The sequence below is a fragment of the Aquarana catesbeiana genome, linkage group LG12, assembly GCF_042186555.1.
Source record: "Aquarana catesbeiana isolate 2022-GZ linkage group LG12, ASM4218655v1, whole genome shotgun sequence".
Taxonomy (NCBI): Eukaryota; Metazoa; Chordata; class Amphibia; order Anura; family Ranidae; genus Aquarana; species Aquarana catesbeiana.
Window position 1 is genome coordinate 239,654,462 of NC_133335.1, and position 27,996 is coordinate 239,682,457.

Sequence of the window (27,996 nt, forward strand, 5' to 3'; positions counted from 1 at the left end):
TTAATGTTTAAAAGCTCAATGTGGTGGAATGTTCCCCAAGTATCAATTTAATCAAATACCGAATGGCTATGCCCACCATATAGCACTTGTTGCCTTTAATGTAAACTAAGAAGGATGAACCCCTTACTTTGGGTGTCGGAAGGTCATCAGTCGCTTCTGAAAGCTTCCCAGCATGCTCCAGGCAATGGCGTATCCGTCTGCGCCACCTGATACCAAATGCCACTGATCAAAAGAAAGGCACTTTATTGCTCCTTGGTGGCCTGTTAATGTCTAAAGGGAAACATGGAAAATGAGAACAAATTTTAGAGTAGAGATTTTTGGGGAAAGTTCTGTTCAATAGTTAATTTTAAAAAAATAAAGTTTTTATAAATGTTTTAACAGGTTTACATAGAAAAAGTGCAAAGACAGTGTAGAAGACATGACATACTTCTACAATGGTACACTCAGGGATAATTCCAGTAAGCAACGCAATGTATTTGAGAAGCCTGTCACACCAATAGGATTTAGGGCAAGAAGTAGGGCGAAGGTAGGAAGCTGAGTGTAACAGGGTCTCTTTTATGAGGAGGTCCCACCCAGATGTTTCCTGGGAGCACTGTATGACCATCATTCCTGTTTACTAGGTACTGTGTAAGGCCCCTTGAGTTGGAATTTGGTGGTGGGGCAGACCTTAGAATAAGAAAAGGAACTTGATTTTGTCAAGGGGCTGCTAACCTGGTGTACCACCTCTTAGTAGAGACATTTTGAGGCGCTTTCCTAGGGGGAAGCAAGGTGCCACTCCCTAGTGGAGAAGGGGGTGTAGCAGTTAAAGTTTCTACTTCTTAATGAAGAAACAAGAGTGGGACACAGTCTAGTACAGCCCTGGTTGAGTGCCATGACTAAGGACTAACGTCCAAAATGTGTACAACAGCGTTGCACATTTTTTCTATAAAGGAATACTATTTTTTTTATGTCAACTTGGGTGCCATCCTTTTCCTTATTCTGGTTGATTGGGGTATTTGATCCTTGATTGGAAACTTGAGGACCTCCAGCTGGACTAGCTAGGTGTCAGGGGTCAGGCTCAGAGACCAGGCAGTAGCTATAGCAGTAGAGAAGCTGCCACTGACCAACAGGATAAGTATACAAGCAGGTCACCCTGGCAGATGACGTTGGCTCACCCGAGGTGCGGAGTCTAAGCATTAACTGGTATTCACCAGAGCTCCTGATGGTGGAGATAGGTTTTGCTGCTTGTTAGTACCAGGCTGCAGTCCTCCAGATCACCCCACCAGGAAGTGAGTAAGCCGGTGGGGGCAGTAGCAGATATAGTGGGTTGGGACCAAGCAGAAATTTAGATAGTAAACAAGCCAAAGGTCAGTAACAAGTGGTTGCAGGTTGGGATCAAGCGGAAGCGTAGTCAAAAAACAAGCCAAAGGTCGGGAAAGCAAAGCACGAGGCAGGATTGTCCAAAGGATCAGACAAGGTGCTGTCCATTATCTCAGGGGGCTCAGCAAGAAGAGCCACTGCCGGGCACAGCAGAGATCATGGGTTCAAATCGTGGTCCTAACACTGGGAAACCCCTGAGTGTACCTGGGGATTGATTTTCCCAGATACTCAGAGACCAGAAGACGAAAAGCCTTCAGTTCTGGAAAAATGGTCTCTGACACTCCTGAACTGGATGTGTCAAGTGTTGTCTCCTCTGCAGAAGGTTACCTCTGTGGCTCAGCCTGTGGTCAGGGTAGTAACCCAAGAAGGTCAGATCAAGGGGGTGGGGGGTTTCAAAGTTGGAAGGCAAATAAAGTTGTATCCAAGGGGACCACACTTTCTCAAAAGGAAACCATTAGTCAGCATCCACTTGACCCTGGATTTGACTTTAACAGGGTTTACCAAACTAGAGCCCGTGGGCAACATCTGTCCCTCGGCAAGATATTATCAATTCCACAGATGATGAGCACGGATCAAGGTTTCAGATCAGTTTGCCCTCCCCTAGAGTCTCCAGCACAAGTCACCCCATCCCTTTGAACGTTGCTATGACTACCATTGTCCTAGCACCCATTTGTGCGCCTGCCCCAGTATTCACAGGAGAACTTTGTCCATGAGGACCTGCTCCGCCTCCCGGCTCCCACCCTACCGTTACACATCTACAGCCACACTGTGAGCCTAATTATGGTGGTAAGGGGGGGTTCTGATGGAGACCCTAATGTAAGGGGGGCGCTGATGGGGACCATGATATAGGAGGGATTTTGATTGGGACCCTAATTTAAAGGGGATTCTGATGGGGCCTCTAATGTAAGGTGGGCTATCATGGGAACCCTTGTATAAGGGGGAATCGGATGGGCACACTGATGTAAGAGGGGGCCCTGATGGGAACCCTGATATAAGGGGCAGGTTCTAGTTCAGACCCTGATGTAAGGGGGACTCTGATGGGGGTTATGATGTAAGGTGGGCTATTCATGTGAGCCCTTGTATAAGGGGAACACTGATGAGGACTGGTGTAGGGGGGATTTCTGTCTGAGACCCTGGTGTAAGGGGGCCTCTGATGGGGCCTCTAATGTAAGGCTGACTATCATGGGAATCCTTGTATAAGGGGTACACTGATGGGGACACTGAAGTAAAAAGGGGCTCTGATGGGGACCATTATATAAGGGGGGATTCTGATTGAGAACCTGATGCAAGGGGGCCTCTGTTGGTGCCTCTAACGTAAGGCTGACTATCATGGGAATCCTTATAGAAGGGGACCACTGATGGGGACCACATCAGGTACTCTGATGATTATTCTGATATAAGTGGAGACTCCTATGGCAGACTCTAATGAAAGGGAGGTTTTATGGTGACCCTAAAGTAAAGGGGGACTTTGATAGGGACCCTAATGTAAGGGGGACTCTGATAGGGACCCTAATGTAAGGGGGACTCTGATAGGGACCCTAATGTAAGGGGGACTCTGATAGGGACCCTAATGTAAGGGGGACTCTGATAGGGACCCTAATGTAAGGGGGACTCTGATAGGGACCCTAATGTAAGGGGGACTCTGAACCTAAGACTCTTGGCTGACTTTGACATTAGTGACTTCCTCACCTTGATTAATTGTGCCGATTCGTTGTGCCAGATTTTCACCAGCCCCTTCTCACAGCCGCTAATCACAGTCTGGTCCTTCATTTTTACCGCCAGTATGGGGTCTTTGTGCTTAAAGGTCCTCAGGCATTTTCCGGTGGTGACATTCCACACTGTTAGGAGGGAAATGAAAACAAATTGATAAGATGCTGAGGGGGTTATAGTGATGGAATGGAGTTTGCAAGACCCTCGGGGACTTCCTTGTCCTATCTTGGATCTGCTCCCACCAACCTAGGAGTTTTGGCTGTTCCTGTGCACCTTCGGGTATCCCCAGCCTACCGTTTTGAATCACAATATAAAATATTGAGGGCCGATGTACAGTAAAGCGTTCCTTTATGGTTGACACACGTTATGGAATGTCCATTCAGGAGCTCACGAAAAAACATGCATTACTCTTTCTACTAAAACACAGTGCAAAGAACATGCGTTATGGTGCAGTGCAATGAGTTGTGCTCTTCTGTACAATGCATCGGGGTGCCAATCACGGTAATGCACCATACACAAAGCAGGTGCATTTCCACGCGTTGAGACATCACGCAGTCATGGGTGCATTTTGAAGGACCGGTTCACACCCGAGCGATTTGAAGTGCAACAGGAAGCTTCAACAGAAGCACCTCAGCACTAGACATGTGCGCTTCGTTTCATAGCAAATCGAAATTCAGACAAAATTTTCGTTATTCGGAGATTCGGATGTTTTTGAACTCTCGAATTACAATAGTAACGAATTTCAACAAATCCAAAATGACAAAATGAAATTTTGTCTGAATTAATGAATGATCCCAAATTGAATCAAATTTAGTTTCGAAATCCAATTCGAAATATAAAGACTATTGCTGATTTCCTTCAAAGTGTTAGGATATAGCCATCTTCTGAAATTCAAATTTCAAATAGAATAGAATAAAACAGAAAAGAATTGAAAATAAAAGAATAGAATATAAAGTAATAGAATAGAAAATAAAATAATTGAAAAGAATAGATTTAAAAAAAATTAGGATTAGAATAGCAAGAATATAGCCGTCTTCTGAAATTCTAATGTTGAATATAATAGAACAAAATAAAATAGAAAGAATATAGCCATCTTTCAAAATTCTAATTTTGAAATTCGAGTAATAGAATAGAGAATACAAGAATAAAATAGAAAATAAAATAATAAAAAATAAAAGAATAGACTAAAAAAATAGAATAGAAAAAAATACAAAGAATATAGCCGTCTTCTGAAATTCTAATTTCGAAAAGCGTAGAATAAAACAGAATAGAGTAAATCAGAATTGAATAGAAAAAAAAAGAATAGAGTAGAAAACAAAGGAAAAGAATAGAAATGAAAATGATAGCATAGAAAAGAATAGAATAGAAAAAAAAATTGAATAGAAAAGAGCACAACAGAAAAAAATGGAATAGAATAGAAGAAAATAAAAAAAGAATATAGCCGTCTTCCGAAATTATAATTTTAAATAAAATAGACTACAATAAAATAATATAGAAAGAATATAGCCATCTTTCGAAATTCTAATTTTGAAATTCGAGTAGAATAGAATAGAGAATAAAAGAATAAAATAGAAAAGAAAATAGAAAATAAAAGAATAGAATTTAAATAAATAAAATAGAATAAAATAAAAAGAATAAAGCCGTCCTCTGAAATTCGAATTTCAAAAAGAATAGAATAAAACCCGAAGAGAGTAAAACAGAATAAAATAGAAAATGAGGGAAAAAAATATAATAGAAAATAATACAATAGAAACAAATAGAATAGAAAATAATACAATAGAAAAAAAATAGAACAGATTAGAAGAAAATGGAATAAAATAGTATTCTGAAATTCGATATTTCATATAGAATAATATCCTTTACAACATTTTGTATCAATACAATATTTTCTAGGGTTGCACCTATACTAGTATCAATATCGGTGCCGATACCGAGAATGTACTCATACTCCGGTCTTAAAAAAATGGTATCGGTGCAACCCTAATCTTTTCGGTTCCATTCAAAGTCATTGGAAAAAATTTTCATCTGGTCAAAAACAAATAAACGAGATTGGATTTCCTTAGGGATGCAACTAAACGAAAACGGTTGACGAACTTGACGAATCGATCCGAAACTAAACACATTTTTTTCGTTCTGCAGATGTCTATTTTCAATGCTCAACACTAGGATTTGGATTATATTCAGTGGTGCCCATTCACACCTGACCGTAGCGCCGCTTGAAGCTCATTGCTTGAAGAAGTCCATGAGCTTCTGTTGCGGCAGTTGCACTTTTTGCCCCCCCGTAGATTTCAATTGGACCATCTGAGAAATGTATGTTCTTCGCACGTTCTCATGCCTAGCAACTAGCTTTCCATTGGCTAAAAAAAACCTCAAGCTTGAAAGGCGCAATCTGGCTCTTAAAGGTATAAAGGAAGTCTCCTGTATATCTACCATCTAACCTTTGGCAAGGCCATCTTTAGCTCCAGAGACCAACAAATCCTCTCGTAAATCGAGGCACGTTATGGTCTTCATATGCCCATGAAAGTTTCGGAGGCACACTCCGGTCTGGAGGTTCCACTGCCTACAAGAGAATATATGGTTATATACGAAGTACAGGTAGCAGGTGACACCCCCAAAACTGTATGTACCAATGACAAAGAAGAGTGTTCAGGAATGGGTAAAGGGGGGGGGGGGGTAGGTAAAATATAAAAATAGTCTACCGTAAGTAGAGCTGCGAATTAAAACCCCCAAAAAGTTCTGTTTGTGTCAGCTAAGTACATTTCAGGTGTCTGGATAGTCTTATAGCTTGTTTTCTTTAGAAAGCAGCTACAGCCTGAGTAGAAAAGCCTACCCCTGTGCCAGTATGCTGCAGAGAAGGACCCTTATTCTCTGTATGGAAGCCATGATCTCTCTGCAGAAGTCCAACACACCCTCTGCTGAGTCAGCAAAGCTTGTATGTTCCCTGCTGATTTCTTTGAGAAGTCTAGATGTGACTCAGCAGTGGGCCTGTGGAAGCAGTGGTCTCCCTGCAGAGGCCCAACACTCCCCGCTGTAAAGGGTAGCCTGTTGGATCTCTGCAGGGAGCGTAACTTGAGAATAAGCACATTAAGGTCATGAAGAGGCCTAGCTAAGTCTCTAGACCTTAATCTTATAGAAAATTTATGGAAGGAGTTGAAACTTCAAGTTGCCAAGAGACAGCCAAGAAACCTTAAGGATTTAGAGAAGATCTGTAAAGAAGAGTGGACCAAGATCCCTCCTGAGATGTGTGCAAACCTGGTCACCAACTACAAGAAACGTCTGACCTCTGTGCTTACTAAACATGTGCAATTTGTTTCGTTCCAAATTAGTTTTTTAACGAGTTTCGATAAATTTGCTAATTCAGAAATAACCGAATTAACGAAAACCCGTTTAATGAAATTTTCCGAATATTCGTAAATTCATGAATTCTAAAAAAAACGGAAATACAAAAAAAATTGGAAATTCCCAAAAAAATCTGAAATTCGGAAATTCGAAAAAAAATCTGAAATTTAAAAAAAAAAACAGAAATTTGGAAATTCGCAAAACAACCCCAGAAATTCGGAAATTTGAAAAAAATCAGAAATTCGGAAATTCGAAAAAAATCAGAAATTCGAAAACCCGAAAATGTGAAAATCTGAAATAATAATTAACTAATAACAACTTAACTATTACTGACTATTAAATTATAGGTATTGGAATTTCCTTTCAAATTGGGCTGTGAGTGAACGAACTGAATATGAATTTATCCAAAGTTACGAAGTATCCGAAATAACGAATGCCGTATCTAAACAAATGGAACGTAACAAATTAATAATTATAAATTACAATAATAAATAACAAAAATGTTTTATTATTATTATTATTATTGTTATTTATTACTAATTTGTTCCATTCCATTTGTTTAGATGCGGCATTCGTTAATTCGGATAATTAGTAACTTTGGATAAATTCGTAATCGTTACGTTCACTAACAGCCAAATTTGAAAGGAAATTCCTTGTCAAAAGAAGTTTATTGAGTATACAATATTATAAAGATACATAAAGTAAGTTTACAAGGATCTATAAAGTAAGCTCATTGTTTTACAGTAGGGTTTATATAGGTAAATATCATGAAATTTCAAATATTAAACATTGGGTTCATGTAAACCTAAATTAAAGATATATATCATTTCCTTAGTTACTTTTGTAGGTATTTAAATGATTTATACCTACTATACATATTGTTTACAGGTAGAGTGTATATAGGTCAAATAAATTCTGATAATGAGCTTTAATCGTAAGGTGGAGAAAAGGAAAGAGAAAGAAGAAAAAGGGTAGAAAGGTAGAGGTATGGTCCACAAGGTTGTCCCGCTCGTCAGTTTATTATTCTTTTTAGTTCTCTTTGAAGCCTTAGAATTGAAAGGAAATTCCAATACCTATAATTTAATAGTTTAGTAGTAGTTAAGTTATTATTAGTTAGTTATTTTTTCAGATTTTCACATTTTCGGGTTTTCGAATTTCCGATTTTTTTCGAACTTCAGAATTTCCTATTTTTTTTTTCGAACTTCTAAATTTCAGCTTTTTTCTGAATTTCCGATTTTTTTTTCGAATTTCTGAATTGCGATCATAACGAATGACCCAACAAAAGGAAAAAAAAAAACACGAATGAAACAAAAACTAACAAATTTTTAGGCGGTGCACATGTCTAGTGCTTACCAACAAGGGTTTCTCCACCAACTACTAAGTCTTGTTTTGCTTGGGGATCAAATATTTATTTTACTCACTGAACTGCAACTCCATTTATAACATTTGTATCATGTGTGTTTTTTTCTGAATTTTGGTTGATATTCTGTCTCTATCACATAAAATACACCTATAATAAAAATTATAGACCCTTCATTTCTTTGTAAGTGGGCAAACTTACACAATCTGCAGGGGATCAAGTCATTATTTTCCGAACTGTATATTTTAGTATTGCTGCCAGAGCTTCTGCTCAGCCCTCATGCTAAAAAAAACAAGTCAAACCTGATACTGAGATCGAATCCCCCGCTGAACACGAAGCCTCTTTCTTCACATAGGTGGACAACACGAATGCTTCCGCTGTGCCCTTGGATGAGAGGGGGGACCTGGGCCATCTCCACCATATCGTAAATCTTCACTTTCCGGTCTGTAGAGCCGGCAGCGACCAACTGCCCCCCTTCGAAATGGATCACCCTGTGCGGATCACCCCTGGACAGAGAAAAGTCATAACGGTCACATATTTAGGTATGGTGATCAACAAGCATAGATGTGGAATCCTCCAATGGGGACATCTGTTCTGGTGGCAACTTTCTAAGGGGAGGTTGTTGTGTCTCCAAACAAAGAAAATGTTCTTCCTATCGGGACACAGGCAGCAGACTTGTGGACCTTCAAGAGGCTGATGGCAAGTCAAATTCAGGTGCTGGCATGAAAAACATATATGTAAAAATTAATAAAAAAAAGGTATAGCTGCAATAATTTGTATCTTTTATATCAGCCTGGTATTCAACTTAAATTTCTCTGCTGCAACCACCAGCAGTAATCGATTGACGAGTGAGATTTAGTAATAGGGAGCAGTGAGATAATAGTCGGGCAGGTGACTTACTGTCCAGTAAGAATGAGAACATTGTATGATCCACAGAAGACGTTTCTTTCCTCCAGTAACACCGTCTCAGTCTCGGTATCAACATACGAGGCCTCCACATTTTCGCCGGGCTACGGAACACAACACATGAGAAGCCACAGATGGCCAAGACCTCCCAGCATGCTTCACTTTGGTTTGTTTTCATTCTTACATTACAACCTTCACCAGCCTTTCTCAACCGGTTTACAATGGAAGAACCCTTTCAATAATAATATTTCATTCTTGGGGAATCCCTACTGGAAATGATTATAGCTACAGTTCATGGTACAATAGCCATACCATATTGGTGGTCAATGAGAGAGGGGCTTCCTTGTACTGGTGGTCAATGGAAAGAATGTTCTGCTACAATGCTGGTCAGTGTAGGACCCTATACAATGGGGAACAGTGGGAAGAATGCTCCACACATTGATAGTCAGTGGGTCGAATGCTTCTTCCATTGGTGGTCACTAGGAAGAATGCCCCTTACATTAGTGATCAGTGGAAAGAATGTTCCTTACATTGGTGATCAGTGAGAAGAATGTTCCTTACATTGGTGATCAGTGAGAAGAATGTTCCTTACATTGGTGATCAGTGAGAAGAATGTTCCTTACATTGGTGATCAGTGAGAAGAATGTTCCTTACATTGGTGATCAGTGAGAAGAATGTTCCTTACATTGGTGATCAGTGAGAAGAATGTTCCTTACATTGGTGATCAGTGAGAAGAATGTTCCTTACATTGGTGATCAGTGAGAAGAATGCTCCTTACATTGGTGATCAGTGGGAAGAATGCTCCTTACATTCGTGATCAGTGGGAAGAATGTACCTTACATTGGTGATCAGTGAGAAGAATGTTCCTTACATTGGTGGTCAGTGGGAAGAATGTTCCTTACATTGGTGATCAGTGAGAAGAATGTTCCTTACATTGGTGATCAGTGGGAAGAATGCTCCTTACATTCGTGATCAGTGGGAAGAATGTACCTTACATTGGTGATCAGTGAGAAGAATGTTTCTTACATTGGTGATCAGTGGGAAGAATGTTCCTTACATTGGTGATCAGTGAGAAGAATGTACCTTACATTGGTGATCAGTGAGAAGAATGTTCCTTACATTGGTGATCAGTGAGAAGAATGTTCCTTACATTGGTGATCAGTGAGAAGAATGTTCCTTACATTGGTGATCAGTGAGAAGAATGTACCTTACATTGGTGGTCAGTGAGAAGAATGTTCCTTACATTGGTGATCAGTGAGAAGAATGTTCCTTACATTGGTGGTCAGTGAGAAGAATGTTCCTTACATTGGTGATCAGTGAGAAGAATGTCCCTTACATTGGTGATCAGTGAGAAGAATGTTCCTTACATTGGTGATCAGTGGGAAGAATGTCCCTTACATTGGTGATCAGTGGGAAGAATGTTCCTTACATTGGTGGTCCTAGAAAGAATTCTTCTTACATTGTTTGTTGTCAGGGGAAGAATTCTCCTTACATGAGTGGTGAGAGGAACAAATCTTCTCCTTACAGACAGTAAACATGATCGTTGGGTCAGTGGTTAGTTGACTAATGAGAGGGGAAGCTCCACTGGTCCTATTTCAGTGGTTCTGCTGAGTGGTGTTGGTGCCAGAACTATGTGGGCATGATCAGACAGGAGATCAATCCATCACTGCTCAAAGAACCCCAGGAAACCTCTGGATGAACCCTAGTATTCTATAGAACCCTGGTTGAGAAAGGCTGACCTACACTTACCTTTACATCTTTGTAATACTTCTCCAGCCTTGGTAGAACACTGCCATCCTCTCTGACTTTGGGCACTGGCACTGGCTGCACTTTAGCATAGGAGACACTGACTCCTTTGTAGGATGTCCCCTGGGATGAAACACAAATTACAAGTATTAAAGAAAAATGTTTCATTCTGCATCTTAAAATTTAGTCCAAGAGTCTTTTCTATTCTTTTCAATCCACAACATAAATGATCTCTAGATTACGGTACAAAAAGGAAGATATGAGAATGTAAAAAAACATTTAAAATTTTGGACTGTGGTTTAAACAGGTACAAAAATCTTATTGGCCACTACAAATTTAGTTGAAGATATTCCCTTTTACAACAAGGATGGTTTTCTTTTGTTGGAACCGTTGCCAGACTCCGTCCTGTTGCTGAAGATGCCGAGGCCTGGAATGTCAATCAAAGCACATCTGCCCTCAGAACCCAGCTACTGGACCGATACAGTGGACCACAATACTTTACTTGTCCGCCTCGCAGAAGTTGCAGGAGCCACAGATTCTGCCCTAAAATGGTTTACATCCTTCTTAGAGAATCGCTCTCAGACAGTGAAACTGGGAACATTCACCTCGGAATCTCGGGCAGTCTCCTGTGGAGTCCCTCAGGGCTCACCCTTGTCACCAGTGCTATTTAACATCTACATCCGCCCGCTTCTCAATATCATCAGGAAAACGGACCTCTGCTTCCACTCATATGCAGACGACACCCAACTCTACTTTCGCATTAATGGACAGAAAGATCATCATCAGCAACTACAGAAATGCCTCACTTTAATCAATGACTGGATGACCGCTAGCTCCCTCAAACTTAACGAATCAAAAACAGAACTTCTTCTCCTGCAAGCCAACAAAAATTCCAAAATTGAGACTCCGTGGACACCACCCTCCATCCTCGGACAGACCATCTCCCCCAGCACCAAAGTCAAGAGTCTCGGAGTCATCTTTGACTCAGGAATGACAATGGATGCACAAATAGGATCGGTGGTGAGCGGATCTCACCACCTCCTCCGCCTGCTTCGCAGACTCATCCCCTTCATCCCAGAAGAGGACAAAGCGGCAGTTGTGGGAACGATCATCAATTCCCGACTCGACTACGCAAATTCCCTCTACGTAGGTCTACCCCAATACCAGCTTGCGCGCTTGCAACTCATGCAGAACACGGCGGCAAGGCTGTTAACAGGGAAAAAGCCCTGGGAATCCATCTCCCCATCCCTAAAAAGCCTACATTGGCTAACGGTGAAGAATCGGATCACATTCAAGACCCTCTGCCTCACCCATAAATGCATACAAGGAAACGCTCCGCAATATCTCCGGGAAAAAATAAAACACTACACACCGAATCGCAGTCTTCGATCAGCTAACCAAAACCTCCTCCTCATTCCCAAATACCGCTACAAAGCAAAAGGAGAACGTAGATTTGCAGTCCAAGGACCTCGACTATGGAATGCTCTCCCAACCAACCTCCGCATGGAAAAAAACCACCAGGCCTTCAGGAAAAAACTAAAGACCTTCCTTTTCTAGAAGCTGGCTACAGAGAATACATCTAGCGCCTTGAGGCGATTCAGTTCGCAATTTGCAGCGCTTTACAAATTATTCATTCATTCATTCATTCAGCTACTGCCTGAAGGAACTACTGGGACTTGCAGTCTGCCAATCCTGGATGCTACTGTCATGGACTCTGTCATTATGGACTTTTTCCTGTGCAGGTATGCTGGGGCAGCCACAAGTCTGAGTTAGGAGCTAGGGATGTTAGGAAAAGACTGCACTTCATGTTGTGTTAACTTATTTTTCAATAAAGCTTTTTGGAACCTCGCCTTTGCCTGGTCTGAAGTTACTCAAGGGGTAAAATGCAAGCAACTGGCACGGGTCACTAAGCACATTGGGGCGTGAATATAACGGTACAAGAGTTAATGCAGTGTGAAGATACAGTGGTTACCAATGGTAACAGAGGTCTCTCCAGCAGCCTGTCAAATAAGTGTACGTATGCCAGGTGGGATAGCCTCTTTCAGCGAGGCAGATGTTGTCGGCGATCCCTCTCTCATAGCAATGGGAGCAGATCTGCACCGCTGAGGTTCCCAACCTGTACACAGGTACAGAAGAGGAAGAGTTAGGTGAATGCACGCATGGAGTCAGGGTCATGTACACAATGGGACCCCATTCCTATACTGGGAGTGAGGTAGCGATGATACGCTGGACAGGTGGAGAGGGCATTGGCTCTGCGTGTCCCTCCTAAATCCACAAAGAACCGTAGTGGTGTAACTACATCGAGAGAGTTTATTAGAGTTCAATCATTTGTTCAAGAAAAGTTACCCCATGTGTAAGGCAGTGACCCTTCCCAAAGTGCCTAGTATAGCCCAGAAGAATCTACTCCGGGGCAGGCCTCTCATGTGACCATTGCTTGGTGCCCAAAAAGAAGGGGGACACAAAGGACTGAAGGACCACCCTACCCCACCCTAAAATTGGATAAAAATGAATTTCGATTCTCATGGAATAATGATGCACTTTGCACATTCACATTTTGGGAGAAGACAGACAGTTTTCTTTCTTCTTTGCTTGTGGTGACCAGTAGTGGAACCCTCCAGGAACTATATAGGAATCGCACTCCCCAATTTGGCAAAAACTCCAATGCCACTGCAGCTCGTATCTCCACCTGGTTTACAAGCCAGAGAAACAGTAGACGACCAGGACCAAATTTTAACAAAAAAACATTTAAACAAAATGATCCACCAACCGTGATGTTGAAGACCCTTACCTGAAGGATCATGGCTTCATTCCGCACCAATGTCTCGGCTTCTAGATCCAGGAAAAGCTCCTTTGTCACATAACACCAATGACGGGACACAGACAAACAGCTGAAGAGGTGCTTCTTCTTCAGGTACCCTGTCAACAGAAAGAGATATAACAATCCAGGGGAGAACTTAGAAAACAGAAAATGGGGGCAGTTCCTACCTAATGATCCTTTGTGCTGTCATGGTTATGCAATAGAGTTTGTCTGTCAGCTTACCTCTCACCATGTGTTCATCTCTAGAGACCAGCCACTCTCACCTGACTGCTTTTATAATCTCTCCTCTAAGCATGGCTCCACCCCAGCTCCTATCAGAGAACTCTATATTAACCTGTGCACTGCAGACCAACCCTGCTGATCAACATTGTGTGTTTGGCTTCCTGTTTCCTGCTTGCCGTGTGCTCTACGTTTGTCTCTGTTACTGACCTTGGCGTGTTCTCGACTATTCCTGTCTGCTCGTGACCCTGACCTTTTGGCGTGTCCCCAACTATGCCTATTTGCCTGTGAATCTTTGGCGTGTACTCTGTCGTCCCTGTCTGCTAGTTGCCCCGACCTTGGCTTATTCCCTTACTATCCCTATCCTCCTGTTGCCTACTGTGGGCGTGAGCTAGGGGACCCTGTGGGTCGGGACCTGGAGCCAGTTGCAGCCCAGTCCATCCTCACCACTAGAGGCTCTGGTGAACACCTGCTGGCTCTTAGACTCCGCGCCCTAGGGAATCTTACGCTCTAACTTTGGTGGGATCAGTGTTGGTGTTCCAGCAGCCCTGCCTTCCTTTACCACCCTGACTCCCATCCGCAGCAGTCAGCTGTAGGGTCCACTACCTTGCGGTGCACCCCTGATCCCAACGGTGTGCATCTGTCACCTGGTCTCAGGTGGCCTGACATGTGCCTTATATGAGTAGCTCTGGTTATTTCTACAGTTGCCTGCATCAACATAATTCCCTAAATCGGCCAATGTCCCTTATATCCATTGGCCAACTAGATGTGTTCCCAAGACATGTTCAGTTTTCAAACCACTCGAAGACTGACTGCAGGGGATTATGGGAAGAAGAAAACCACAACAGGTATTTTCTCACTTACAGCAGGCACAGGGGAGAACTGAGCTTGGGGATGAGGGGCATTTCCCCCCCTGGGGCCAGTACTAAGAAGTTTGGCTGGTGGACCTGAGTGAAGGTACTGATCGGAGCAGCACAGGGGTTCTAATCCTTCTGTAGCCCCCTCCTAGAATAGTGTAGATTGTTGGGTAAATTTAGTTTGCCCCTCTGTAATCAGTGGACCACAGATTGATTATTCAGGTCTGCTCAGGCTCTCACAGGATGCTGCTTTGATTGCTTCCCCCTGTATTCCAGAGAAATCTAGAATTGAAGTGGGAGTAAGAACAGAGTAACCAGCCTGAATATTTATGGTACTCCAGCCAAACTCTAGGGAGGTGTGCCCAGAAGGTGATAGGGAAGTCCATAAATAGTCTGGGGCCTTAGACAGGAGCAGCAGAGTTCCTGGGTCCAGTCCTTCTGGAGGAGACCTGTTGTGAACAAGCACGATTCTTCCGCGTGAAACGCGTCAACTGTAATCTTTGCAAGATTGTCTGGCTTATGACAATAAAAAAATATTCAGCAGCATCCATTGGGCTCCAGTGTGCAACCAATTCTTCTTTCTGCTGGAGGAGACCCCTGGGGCAGGATTACTGGAGGCGTCATTTAGAAGACAGGTCCCAGAAGTGGCTTCAGTTGAGGGGGTATACGCAAAGTTTAGTTCTGGTATTTATTTGGGTCTGGAGAAGCTCACTGGAAAGTACCAGGAGGAAGTTGGGGGAAAGGTGTCCAGTTGTCCTTTGGTGGTTTAGGTTCATGTCTACCTCAGTAAAGAGTGCCCAGTGGATATCGGAAAGAGGTAGTCAATGATCCTGTGGGTGTGTGAGTAAATTACCCCCGTGCTGGAAGTTAGTGACTGTGTGCAGCGTTTGGTCTTTTGGGAAAAGCCCTAGTCACCTGCCAGCATTAGAGGTTCTGTGAGACATTTTTATGGAACCCAGGAAGCTAGAAAATAGTCCTCAAAGTGTTCAGCTCAAGAGTTTTGGGGTATCCTATCCCATGCTCCCTCACCCCATCCAAATTAATTGTTCCAATAAAATCCTAAAAAGACACCCCTAGACTGTTCCTTCGAGCCAGTGAAAGTGGAAAAAAATTCAGTGTGCCTGGCTTTGCATGCACTAATCTGGGGGGAAAAAGTATCTGTTTCACCAGCGGCTCCGTAGGGGGTGCGCTACACTTCCCCACTCCATCCTACACTGGGTAGAAATACACTTTAAATATGAACATAAATTTTGTGCTGCCTTTGGCCGGTGCCTAGGTCTCCTGCCTAGTGGGCCCACTATGACATGGCGATTCATGGACATACCCAGGATCTTCTTGGAGAGGTGCACCGGGAGGCAGCGGATGAAGTCTTTGTACTTTCTGACTCCCGATGTGGACTGGAAGGAAGTGGGGACCACCATTAGAGATGGGTCATCTTGTGCGTTGTAGTCGGTCTCTTCCGAATGGCCCATTTCTTCAGCTCCGAATGTTTCCTTCTGGGAGTCTGGAGAGTCAATCACAAAAATCTGACCTGTGATTGGGTCTCAGGTGAAGTATATGTTACCAACTCATATAAGGCCAACCACATTCCTGAACCACAAATGATACTTCAGTTTTGGGTGGATATCAGCAGGTAAAATCTAGCTTCTTGTCCGTGTCTTTCAGGGTCTACCTAGCCCTTGGCAACCACTATGAGGGAGTCTCACTTTCACTGCTGGAATTTTCATTTTACGTTATAAAAATACAGCAATGAGAATGAGACTCCATGGCATAAAATCTCAATTGAGAAATTCCGAGATCCCTAAAATATTAGACATTGGATTCACCTTACAGGAGGCCACCCATAAATGGAATACCAGTTCTGGTATATATGATTTTGGATCCAATGCTGTGGCCTTCCCTCTCCCAAGCCTCCAGGCAGCTTTTAACCTCCCACGGAGCCCCCCCCCTTAGCTCCCATAGTGCCCCCTCAACCTCACAGTGCTCTTAGGCCCATAGAGCCCACAGTGCCACCCTGCCTCCCAGCCTGCTGTAGAGCCTCTACGCCTCCATAGTGACACGGGGTGCCCCCAATCTCCCACAGTGCTCCTCGGCTCCCATAGTGCCTCCCCCCGCCCCAACCTCCCACAGTGGCGTACAGTGTCCTCAGTCCACCTGAGAGCCCACAGTGCCACCCTGCCTCCCAGCCTGCTGTAGAGCCTCCAGCCTTCCATAGTGTCCCTAACTTTTGACAGTGACACAGGGTGCTCCCAACCTCCCACAGTGCTCTCCAGGTCCCATACTGCCCCCCAACCTCTTATAGTGGCCTACTAAGCCCATAGTCCCCCTGAGAGCCTACAGCCCCACAGTGCCACCAGCATACTGTAGAGCCTTCAGTCCTCCATAGTAACCCTAACTTTCGACAGTGACCCGGGGTGCTCCCAACCTTCAGCAGTGCTCCCCAGGTCCCTTAGTGCCCCCCCCAAACCCTTATAGTGGCCTACAGTGACGATAGTCCACCTGAGAGCCCACAGCCCCACAGCACCACCAGCATACTGTAGAGCCTCTAGTCCTCCATAGTAACCCTAACCTCCGACAGTGATCCGGGGTGCTCCCAACCTCTGACAGTGCTCCCCAGGTCCCTTAGTGCCCCCCCAACCCCTTTAAGTGGCCTTTAGTGCCCATAGTCCACCTGAGAGCCCACAGCCCCACAGCACCACCAGCATACTGAAGAGCCTCTAGTCCTCCATAGTAATCCTAACCTCCGACAGTGATCTGGGGTGCTCCCAACCTCCGACAGTGCTCACCAGGTCCCTTAGTGCCCCCCCCAACCCCTTTAAGTGGCCTACAGTGCCCATAGTCCACCTGAGAGCCTACAGCCCCACAGCACCACTAGCATACTGTAGAGCCTCTAGTCCTCCATCGTGCCCCTGACCTTCAACAGTGACCCAGAGTGCCTCCCCAACCTCCCACAGTGCTCCCCAGGTCCCATAGTGCCCACCCACCCCAACCTCTTATAGTGGCCTACAGTGCCCATTGTCCACCTGAGAACCCACAGCCCAACAGCATCACCAGCATACTGTAGAGCCTCCAGTCCTCCATAGTGCCTCTGACCTTCAACAATGACCCAGAGTGCCTCCCCAACCTCCCACAGTGCTCCCCAGGTCCCATAGTGCCCCCTCAACCTCTTATAGTGGCCTGCAGTGCCCATTGTTCACCTGAGAACCCACAGCCCCACAGTGCCACCAGCATACTGTAGAGCCTCCAGTCCTCCATAGTGCCCCCTGACCTCCAACAGTGGCCCAGAGTGCCTCCTCAACCTTCCACAGTGCACTCCAGCCCTATTCAGAAACCTCACCCCCCCCTTACAGAGACACCAGTTCTCCCGCCAAGCCCCAGAACCCCCTCCAGAACCCCCAACCCCTCCACAGTGACACTGAGCTCAATCCAGAGCCTTGCAGCTGATGTTCCTCATTCAGAAGAATAGCGTGTGCCAAGAAAATACCACATTATGACCACTAGATGGAGCTGACACAATGCAGATAAGTATTTACAGTGAGGGAAAAAAAAGTATTTGATCAGCTGCTGATTTTGTACGTTTGTCCCACTGACAAAGAAACGATCAGTCTATAATTTTAATGGTCGGTTTATTATAACAGCGAGAGACAGAATAACATCAAAAATATCCTGAAAAACGCATTTCAAGAAAGTTATAAATTGATTTGCATTTTAATGAGTGAAATAAGTATTTGATCCCCTATCAATCAGCAAGATTTCTGGCTCCCAGGTGTCCTCTATACAGGTAACAAGCTGAGATTAGGAGCACTCTCTTAAAGGGAGTGCTCCTAATCTCAGCTTGTTACCTGTATAAAAGACAGAAGGTCTTAGACCCCCCCCCCCCCCCCCCCAGCGCTCTCACACTTTGAATGACAATTACGCTGTCATACAACACTGTACACATATGACTTTTTATCATTTTTTGAGACAGATATAGATTTCTTATGGTGGTATTTATTCACCACTGGGGAGTTTTTTTATTTTTTGCTAAACAAATGAAAAAAAAAAAAGACCGAAAAGTTTGAAAAAAAAAAAAAGTTTTTCTTGGTTTCTGTTATAAAGTCATTTTTCTCAGTGATGAGGCGGAATGTTAGTGGAATATTCGCCTTCGTAGCAGTGAAATTCGGTCTAACAGAAAGGTCTGCGGGTCGGGCCGCTCGCCCCGGGAACTCATCAAACATTCACGAGCCTGTAATATCCCTGACAAAAAAATGGCGAAATGAGACACCGACCGATCGCTTTTCATTGCTGCAAACCTCAGCGACAGGCGCTGATCTCTGCCTGGATTTGCACCTGTTTAGCTTTACAGCAATAAATCCCCCACCTTTTATTAATAAAAAAAACCCCATTGAGTGCCAGTCCAGTGACTTTGCCTAGTCTGAGATGATGTCATCAGTCTGCTGCAGGCAGGATGAAGCATTTCCTCAATCCCCCCTCCCCCACTGATCAGACTGCAACATTGTAAATTTTGTAGCAAGTCAGAAGGTGAAAGGAGGCAGCAGGGGGCTGATCTGTGTCAGACGTGTGAACACAGCCAAGAACTGCACAGACTGCGGCATCAAAATCACATCAAAGTAGTGCAGGAAAATGTATGTGTCCAAAGTCGCATGTTAGGGTTAAGGGTTAGGGTTAAATGTTAGGGTTAAATGTTAGGGTTAAATGTTAGGGTTATTGGCAATTGTTAGGGTTAGTATTCTAACAATTACAACTAACCCTAACCCTAACATTTATTCCTAACATTTAACCCTAACATTTTCTTGAATCAAATGCTTTTTATTATTTTATATGAAAACAACAATGACACAATACAGACAAAACCACAAAGATAGAAATCACACCAAACCAAAACCCCCCAAAAAAACAAAACCTCCTCCCCCCAGACCACCCCCGTTCAACAACCCCCCCCCCCCCCCCCGGCTCACTCGGAGTATATATGACACACGGAAAAAGAATAACAATATCCAGTATTACAAAGTACAAAGTACACATTGGTTGACACAATACCTAAGTCATAGATTGAAGCCGTCCAGACCAGATAACATCAAACTTATTCAGCCCATATAAAATGTATTCCTAACATTTATTCCTAACATTTATTCCTAACATTTATTCCTAACATTTAACCCTAACACGATACCTAAGTCATAGATTGAAGCCATCCAAACCAGATAACATCAAACTTATTCAGCCCATATAAAATGTATTCCTAAAATTTAACCCTAACATGTATTCCTAACATTTAACCCTAACATTTATTCTTAACATTTAACCCTAACCCTAACATTTAACCCTAACCCTAACATTTACTCCTAACATTTATTCCTAACATTTATTCCTAACATTTAACCCTAATCCCAACATTTAATCCTAAGGCCCCTTTCACACTGGGGCGGTGGGGGCGTCGGCGGTACAACAGCGCTATTTTTAGCGCTGCTGTACCGTCGTTCTTGTAGCTGTATTCGGCCGCTAGCGGTGCGGTTTTACCCCCCGCTGGCGGCCGAAAAAGGGTTAAAATCCCTCGTACAGCGCGGCTGTAGCCGCGGTATTGCCGCGGTATAGCCGCGCTGTCCCATTGATTTCAATGGGCAGGAGCGGTGAATACACCGCTCCTTCCCCGCTCCAAAAAAGCGGTTTGCAGGACTTTTTTTAACGCCCTGCCTGCGCACCGCTTCAGTGTGAAAGCCCTCGGGCTTTCACACTGAACAAACAGCGGAGGCTGTTTAGGGGCGGTTTTCAGGCGGTATTTTTAGCGAAATACCGCCTGCAAACCGCTCCAGTGTGAAAGGGGCCTAACTTTTAACCCTAACATTTATAACATTTCATCCTAACATTTAATCTAACATTTAACCCTAACATGTGACTTTGGACACGCCCCTGTACAAATTCCAGCACTACTTTGATACTACCTGAGTGCCAGAGGGTGTAAAATCGCATTAAAGTCGCACTACATGAACAGAACTGTCATACTTTCCTATTAGTATTTTATTTTAGTATTTTTTTTACCGCAATTTCGGTTTTTTTGTGCTTTTTTTTTTTTTTTTTTAGGTGGAAAATTAGTTGTTGGGCAGATTACAAAAATGCAAAACGCGGCAAAATCGTGGTAAAAACACACTACATGCTTTTCTGCAGCTTCTCCATTAAAGTCTATTGAACCAAAAACGCAAAAAAACCGCACCCTTTTGCATTTGAAAAAGTACCCGGACCCTTCCCAAAAACGCAGAGGCACAAAAATGCATTGATGTGACCGTGTTCCATAGGAACCCGTGTTAAAAATAGAGTGTGAAAAAACGCATTGGTGTGAATGGAGCTTAAGGCTCAAGTTCACACTGAGGCGACCTGTCAGGTGACTTAGCCGCCCGCCAAGTCGCATTCTATTCAGTACAGAGGAACCGTTCTAAGAGGAGCGACTCAAGTCGCTTCGACTTAGGAAAAGGTTTCTGTACTACTTGGGGGGCGACTTCAGAGCGACTTGCATTGACTTCCATACAGAAGCCGCGCTGAAATCACGCTGTGCGGGGCGGCTTTAGAATCGGGCGGCTTTGAAGTGTGAACTGAGACTAAGCCCGGTCTATACAAAATCGCACCCCGAAGTCGCCAAAAGTAGTACAGGAACCACTTTTGGGAACCGGTGCGGCACAGCAAAATGCGGTGTCGCACTGATTCGGAACGGTGCCATCGCCGGCAATTGCCTGCCGGTTTGGCATGCGATTTGACATTTCAAATCGCATGCCAAATCGCATCGATGTGAACCAGGGCACAAGCTGGATTTCAGGAACCAGGTTCACAACTAACAGACACTCAGCGGTCAAGCCTGATTTCAGCTTTCAGCCGGTGTGTGGTAGCTCGGCGTACGCCCTGGTTCACGCCTTACGCAGACTGCGATTGATGCGTTTTCACAGTGCGTTTTGCGACTTTTTTCTCATGCGTTTTTGATGCTTTTTAATGCGTTTTGCATTTTTTTGGGAGCTGTCTGTTGTCTTGCAGCAAAAAAAAAAAAAAAAAGCAACAGAAACGCATAAAAAAAATGCAAGTACTGCGTTTTTGATGCATTTCCGTTTCAATTGAAGCCTATAGAAGCAAAAAAATGCAACCCCTGGAGGGGGGGGGGGGGTGCCTGACCGTTTCCAAAAAAACGCACTGTTGCTAAATGCACAGATGTGAATGTGACCCATAAGGGAAACCATGCTAAGTGGACTGTAGTGCGTTTCTGCAAAACTAAAAAAAACGCACTGAAAAACGCATAGGTGTGAAGCAATCCCAGACCAGCTTCTCATTTACCTCCTCGCTGCCTCTGCTGGACGATGAGCACGTGGATCAAGTTGGCGGCGCTGTGCAGCAGGTGCGGGTCGCACATCCGCAGCAGCTGCAGGGCGTAGTTGGCTTTGGTCCAGTAGGACCCGTCCTTCACCCAGTCCCAGGTCTCCGCCATGAACTGCTGCAGCTGCCGCCCGTCCAGCCCCCGGTCCGAGCCGGCGGTGGCGAGGTCCCGCGCCAGGCCGGGGCTGATCTGGGACCGGCTGTAGGTGAAATCCTTCCCCAGCGCCGGCTGGAGCGCCTTCTCCAGGAACGCCAGCAGGTCGGCGCTCTTCATCCGCCGCACCACCCCGAACAGGAACCTCCTCTGGGATCGGTTGCCGGCCCGCGGGAACCATTCTTTGGCGGCGGCCACTCGGGCGGCCAGGACGCAGGTCTCGCAGGCCCGGCAGAGGGGCACCTTGGAGGTCCGGTTCTCGCAGCGGAGGTCCGGGGCAAAACGCACGTCCAGTTCTGAGACTCCCATGGCGGTCGACGGCGTTTAAAGGGACAGGCCTCTCGCCTTTTTTTTTTTTCTTTAATTCTCAAAATAAATAAATAAATAAATAAATTCCTAACAGATTTTCGCCACGGCGGCGAGCGCGCCCATTGCGGGCCGGGGGAAATCAGCGCCGTTGGCCTGGCTCTGCCTGTCACAGGTTCAATCCCGGAGCTGCTGCTGTTTTCACAACTTTCTCCCTATTGTTGTGCGACTCCAAGGAGACGGAGAGTGATGCCATTGTCCCAGTGCAGGCGCCCCGCCAGGGGAGGTACCGTAATCACTGGAGTAGAAGGACCAGTCCATTACCAAAGGAGGAAGTGGGAGGCAGCATGTGGCCGGTGTATTAAAATATATGTGAACCTTCTCCTTGTAAAACAACCCATTCAGTTTAACCCTTTCATGCCTAAGCCTACTTCTGAAATTTGTTGCTTACAAGTTAAAATCTATAATTTTTTGCTAGAAAATTACTTAGAACCCCAAAACATTATATATACATATACATATACATATATATATATATATATACATACATTCATACATACATATACATACACACATATATATATATATATATATATATATATATATTTTTTAGCAGAGACCCTAGAGAATAAAATGGTGATCATTGCAATATTTTATGTCACACGGTATTTGCCCAGCAGTCTTTCAAAACATTTTTTGGGGGGGAAAAAAAAGACACTTTTCATGAATAAAAAAAATAAATAAATAAACAGTAAAGTTTGCCCATTTTTTTTGTATAATGTGAAAGATGATGTTATGCCGAGTAAATAGATACCCAACATGTCACGCTTTGAAATTGCGCATCCTCAGCACAGGGATGGTGGGAACCCCTCATAATGGGCACAGCGGGTGTACAGACCCGGGAACTCAGCACAGGGATGGTGGGAACCCCTCATAATGGGCACAGCGGGTGTACAGACCCGGGAACTCAGCACAGGGATGGTGGGAACCCCTCATAATGGGCACAGCAGGTGTACAGACCCGGGAACTCAGCACAGGGATGGTGGGAACCCCTCATAATGGGCACAGCGGGTGTACAGACCCGGGAACTCAGCACAGGGATGGTGGGAACCCCTCATAATGGGCACAGCGGGTGTACAGACCCGGGAACTCAGCACAGGGATGGTGGGAACCCCTCATAATGGGCACAGCGGGTGTACAGACCTGGGAACTCAGCACAGGGATGGTGCGAACTACTATGCAAGTGCCAGTTCATCAGTTCTGTTGTGCGGGGCCTCTTGTTCCAAAAGCCTCTGTCCAATTGTTCGAAGACCTTAAAAATGGGGATGGCTTTTGTGGTTGCGGCTACAAATTGAGGGGGGGGGGGGTTGTAATTTTAAGTGAGTGTAGTTAATAGTAGGAGTGGTCAGTGGGAGCTGTCTCCCTGGATTTCATTTGGAAAATCTGGTAACCTTATGTTACACGGCTGAGACTGATCATGTGATCCTTCCACCAAGCAGTCTGCTTGAGAAAATGTGTGACGACTGCATTAGTATTTACCGAGCAGAAGCAGGTAAGAATCTGCAGTAAAGCTCGTCAAATCATAGTTACATAGTATTACATAGTAGGTGAGGTTGAAAAAAGACACAAGTCCATCAAGTCCAACCTATGTGTGTAATTATGTGTCAGTATTACATTGTATATCCCTGTATGTTGCGGTCATTCAGGTGCTTATCTGAGACCACCGCCTGTGGAAGGGAATTCCACATCCTTGCCGCTCTTACAGTAAAGAACCCTCTACGTAGTTTAAGGTTAAAACTCTTTTCTTCTCATTTTAATGAGTGGCCACGAGTCTTGTTAAACTCTCTTCTGCGAAAAAGTTTTATCCCTATTGAGGGGTCACCAGTACAGTATTTGTAAATTGAAATCATATCCCCTCTCAAGCGTCTCTTCTCCAGAGAGAATAAGTTCAGCGCTCGCAACCTTTCCTCATAACTAAGATCCTCCAGACCCTTTATTAGCTTTGTTGCCCTTCTTTGTACTCGCTTCATTTCCAGTACATCCTTCCTGAGGACTGGTGCCCACAACTGGACAGCATACTCCAGGTGCGGCCGGACCAGAGTCTTGTAGAGCGGGAGAATTATCGTTTTATCTCTGGAGTTGATCCCCCTTTTAATGCCAATATTCTGTTTGCTTTGTTAGCAGCAGCTTGGCATTGCATGTCATTGCTGAGCCTATCATCTACTAGACCCCCAGGTCCTTTTCCATCCTAGATCCCCCCAGAGGTTCTCCCCCCAGTCTATAGATTGCATTCAGATTTTTGCCATCCAAATGCATTATTTTACATTTTTCTACATTGAACCTCATTTTCCATGTAGTCGCCCCTCCCCCATTAATTTGTTCAGGTCTTTTTGCAAGATTTCCACATCCTGCGGAGAAGTTATTGCCCTGCTTAGCTTAGTATCGTCTGCAAATACAGAGATGGAACTGTTTATCCCATCCTCCAGATCGTTTATGAACGAATTAAATAGGATTGGTCCCAGCACAGAACCCTGGGGAACCCCACTACCCACCCCTGACCATTATGAGTACTCCCCATTTATCACCATCCTCTGAACTCGCCCTTGTAGCCAGTTTTCAATCCATGTACTCACCCTATGGTCCATGCCAATGGACTTTATTTTGTACAGTAAACGTTTATGGGGAACTGTGTCAAATGCTTTTGCAAAATCCAGATACACCACGTCTACGGGCCTTCCTTTATCTAGATGGCAACTCACCTCCTCATAGAAGGTTAATAGATTGGTTTGGCAAGAACGATTCTTCATGAATCCATGCTGATTACTGCTAATGATATCATTCTTATTACTAAAATCTTGTATATAGTCCCTTATCATCCCCTCCAAGAGTTTACATACTATTGATGTTAGGCTAACTGGTCTGTAATTCCCAGGGATGCATTTTGGGCCCTTTTTAAATATTGGTGCTACATTGGCTTTTCTCCAATCAGCTGGTACCATTCCAGTCAGTAGACTATCTGTAAAAATTAGGAACAACGCTCTGGCAATCACTTGACTGAGTTCCCTAAGTACCCTCGGATGCAAGCCATCTGGTCCCGGTGATTTATTAATGTTAAGTTTCTCAAGTCTAATTTTAATTCCGTCCTCTGTTAACCATGTAGGTGCTTCCTGTGTTGTGTCATGAGGATAAACACTGCAGTTTTGGTTACTGAAGCCCCCCGATTCACTCGTGAAGACTGAGGAGAAGAATACATTCAATACCTTTGCCACCTCCCCATCCTTTGTAACCAGATGTCCTTCCTCATTCTTTATGGGGCCAATATGGTCTGTCCTCCCTTTTTTACTGTTTACATACTTAAAGAATTTCTTGGGATTTTTTTTGCTCTCCTCCGCTATGTGTCTTTCATGTTCTATCTTAGCTGTCCTAATTGCACCCTTACATTTCTTGTTGCATTCTTTATAACGTCTGAATGCTGATGATGATCCCTCATCCTTGTATTTTTTGAAGGCCTTCTCCTTTGCTATTATATGCATTTTTACATTGGAGTTAAGCCATCCAGGATGTTTGTTCGCTCTTTTAAATTTATTACCCAATGGGATACATTGGCTAATGCCCTTATTTAATATGCTCTTAAAGCAAACCCATCTCTCCTCCGTATTCTTTGTTCCTAATATTTTATCCCAATTTATGCCTTTTAGCAAGGTTTGTAGTTTAGGGAAGTTGGCTCTTTTGAAATTCAGTGTCTTTGTGTTCCCTTTATGTTTCCTATTTGTGTGATTTATACTGAAACTAATTGACCTGTGATTGCTGTTACCTAAATTGCCCCGTATTTCCACATCCGTGATCAGGTCTGTATTGTTGGTAATCAGTAGATCCAGTAATGTTTTATTTCTTGTTGGTGCGTCTACCATCTGACCCATAAAATTGTCCTGCAAGACATTAAGGAACTGGCGAGCCTTAAATGAATGCGCGGTTCCCTCCGCCCAGTCTATGTCTGGATAATTGAAATCCCCCATTATGATAACACTTCCCATCCTTGCTGCTAATCCAAATTGTGATAGGAGATCCGTCTCCACTTCCTCCCTCAGGTTAGGGGGCCTATAGCATACTCCCAGTATTATTTTCCCCTTAGCTTCATCCCTTTGGAGCTCTACCCATAAAGATTCCACCTCCTCTCTAGCTCCCTCATCGATGTCATCTCTCACATTCACTTGTACATTATTCTTGATATATAAGCATACCCCTCCCCCTTTTTTACCCTCTCTATCCTTGCGGTATAGGGTATACCCTTGAATGTTTGCCAGGCAATCATGAGAGCTGTTGAACCAGGTCTCTGAAATTCCCACAAAAACCAAATCCTCCTCGTACAACAGTATCTCTAGTTCACCCATCTTGTCCGCCATGCTCCTGGCATTGGTGAACATGCCACATAGTTTAGACCGGTCGCATATTGTCCTCGTATTGGGTGTTTTGAGATTGCAACGAGGACTTGCTACTATACTCGCCTTGTGTTTTTGTGCTTTGGTTAACCTACCACTAATGCACCCAATACTACCCTCTGGAATATCTTCCGCGCTGGCTATCTCTGCCTCGTCGCACTATAGTTGCAATGGAGGACATTTTTGGCATTTATACAGACTTTTGTTAAAATGTACCTATCATGTTACACGTGCATTGTCATTTGTTTGCCTTTAAATAATTTTTCTCTTTACTCACTCTGTACCTAGGGGGCGCTCTGTGCAGTTAGTCCCACCCATCTTAGCTCCACCCCCTGTGTGCTGTATTCTGCTGGAGCTACACACACTATGATTTTTTTTTTTTTTTTACCTATCATATGTTCTTCTGTTATGATCTGCACAATTTTTTGGATTAAAGCTTGCTATGATCTGCAGGATGTCATTTGGATTGTCTGCCAAGCTACTGAGACTGTAAGTTGAGCTATCTCACCACAACAAGATCACAATTTCAGTGCTTAGATTGCTGAAGGACAAGGCTTGAACCAATTTCAAATCTATAGAAGCAATGAGTGATACACTCGGTAGGCATCGATCGTGTTTATTACAAAATAGATTAATAAAAACATGAACAGTATAAAGGACATTGTGATAATACATCCTGGATAAATACCATTTCAGCCCTGACTTGAGGCCGGCACAAGGGGTGTACATTATATATCGAGGTTGCTATCTATCTATATATATATATATATATATATATATATATATATATATATATATTGTAATAGTCCCTGTCACTGGGAAAAGGGATGGGATCTCTAACCCTGTGTCCATGTCTTATGGAGAGCCAGCAGGTTGTGTGCCCAGGTGCACACAGCCCATATAACGAGGGGCTAGTGAGAGCAGAGGTGGAGGAAGGTGGAGTGTGTGTAGCTTGTTGCTACTGCTGTGTGAAGACAGACCTGTGTCTGGAGAGTGGTCTGCCCTGTGGGAGTCTGCAGCCTATGTAAAGGGGATTCTTTGCCCAGGGACTGGGAAAGGCTGGCCAGCCTTGAGAGTCGGGGAGACTGAGGAAGCCAGTGAGTCCAGGGGGCTGTAAAGAATTGGCAAATCTGTTGATAGCAAGCAGAGGAACTGCTGACAAGAGAGCCAGGTGGCTTGGTATGTTTTCCTTATTTTTGGAGTGCTTAATGAAGTTAAACCCCTGCGTGGGAATCCTGAATGGACCTTTTTGCTTTTGTTTTTCGGTTTAATAAACGTGGGCTACCAGGCCCTTAACTATAATGCCTGTCTGATGTGGACTCACTGCACTAAAAACGCATTTATCGCTTGAGCTAAATACCCCAAACATTACAAGTGGTGTTTGAATGCGGGCAGACAGACGGTGAAGTCCGGGTCTCTGCGCCAGTAGT

General features: G+C 44.1%; 1 protein-coding gene across 1 annotated transcript in view; it reads right to left on the bottom strand.

Annotated features, from left to right (window-relative positions):
* LOC141113700 (F-box and WD repeat domain containing protein 10B-like) overlaps positions 1–22,359 on the bottom strand; it is a 29,706-nt gene extending 7,347 nt beyond the window's left edge. Inside the window, exons 1-9 of the mRNA XM_073606966.1 lie at positions 21,629–22,359; positions 15,639–15,818; positions 13,209–13,336; positions 10,424–10,543; positions 8,669–8,778; positions 8,071–8,274; positions 5,508–5,629; positions 3,049–3,197; positions 128–270 (exon numbers count right to left, since the gene is read on the bottom strand). Of these exons, the coding sequence (XP_073463067.1) occupies positions 128–270; positions 3,049–3,197; positions 5,508–5,629; positions 8,071–8,274; positions 8,669–8,778; positions 10,424–10,543; positions 13,209–13,336; positions 15,639–15,818; positions 21,629–22,130 (1,658 nt within the window). The 5' untranslated portion in view covers positions 22,131–22,359. The remainder of the gene's footprint in view (positions 1–127; positions 271–3,048; positions 3,198–5,507; positions 5,630–8,070; positions 8,275–8,668; positions 8,779–10,423; positions 10,544–13,208; positions 13,337–15,638; positions 15,819–21,628) is intronic.
* Positions 22,360–27,996: the final 5,637 nt, after the last annotated feature.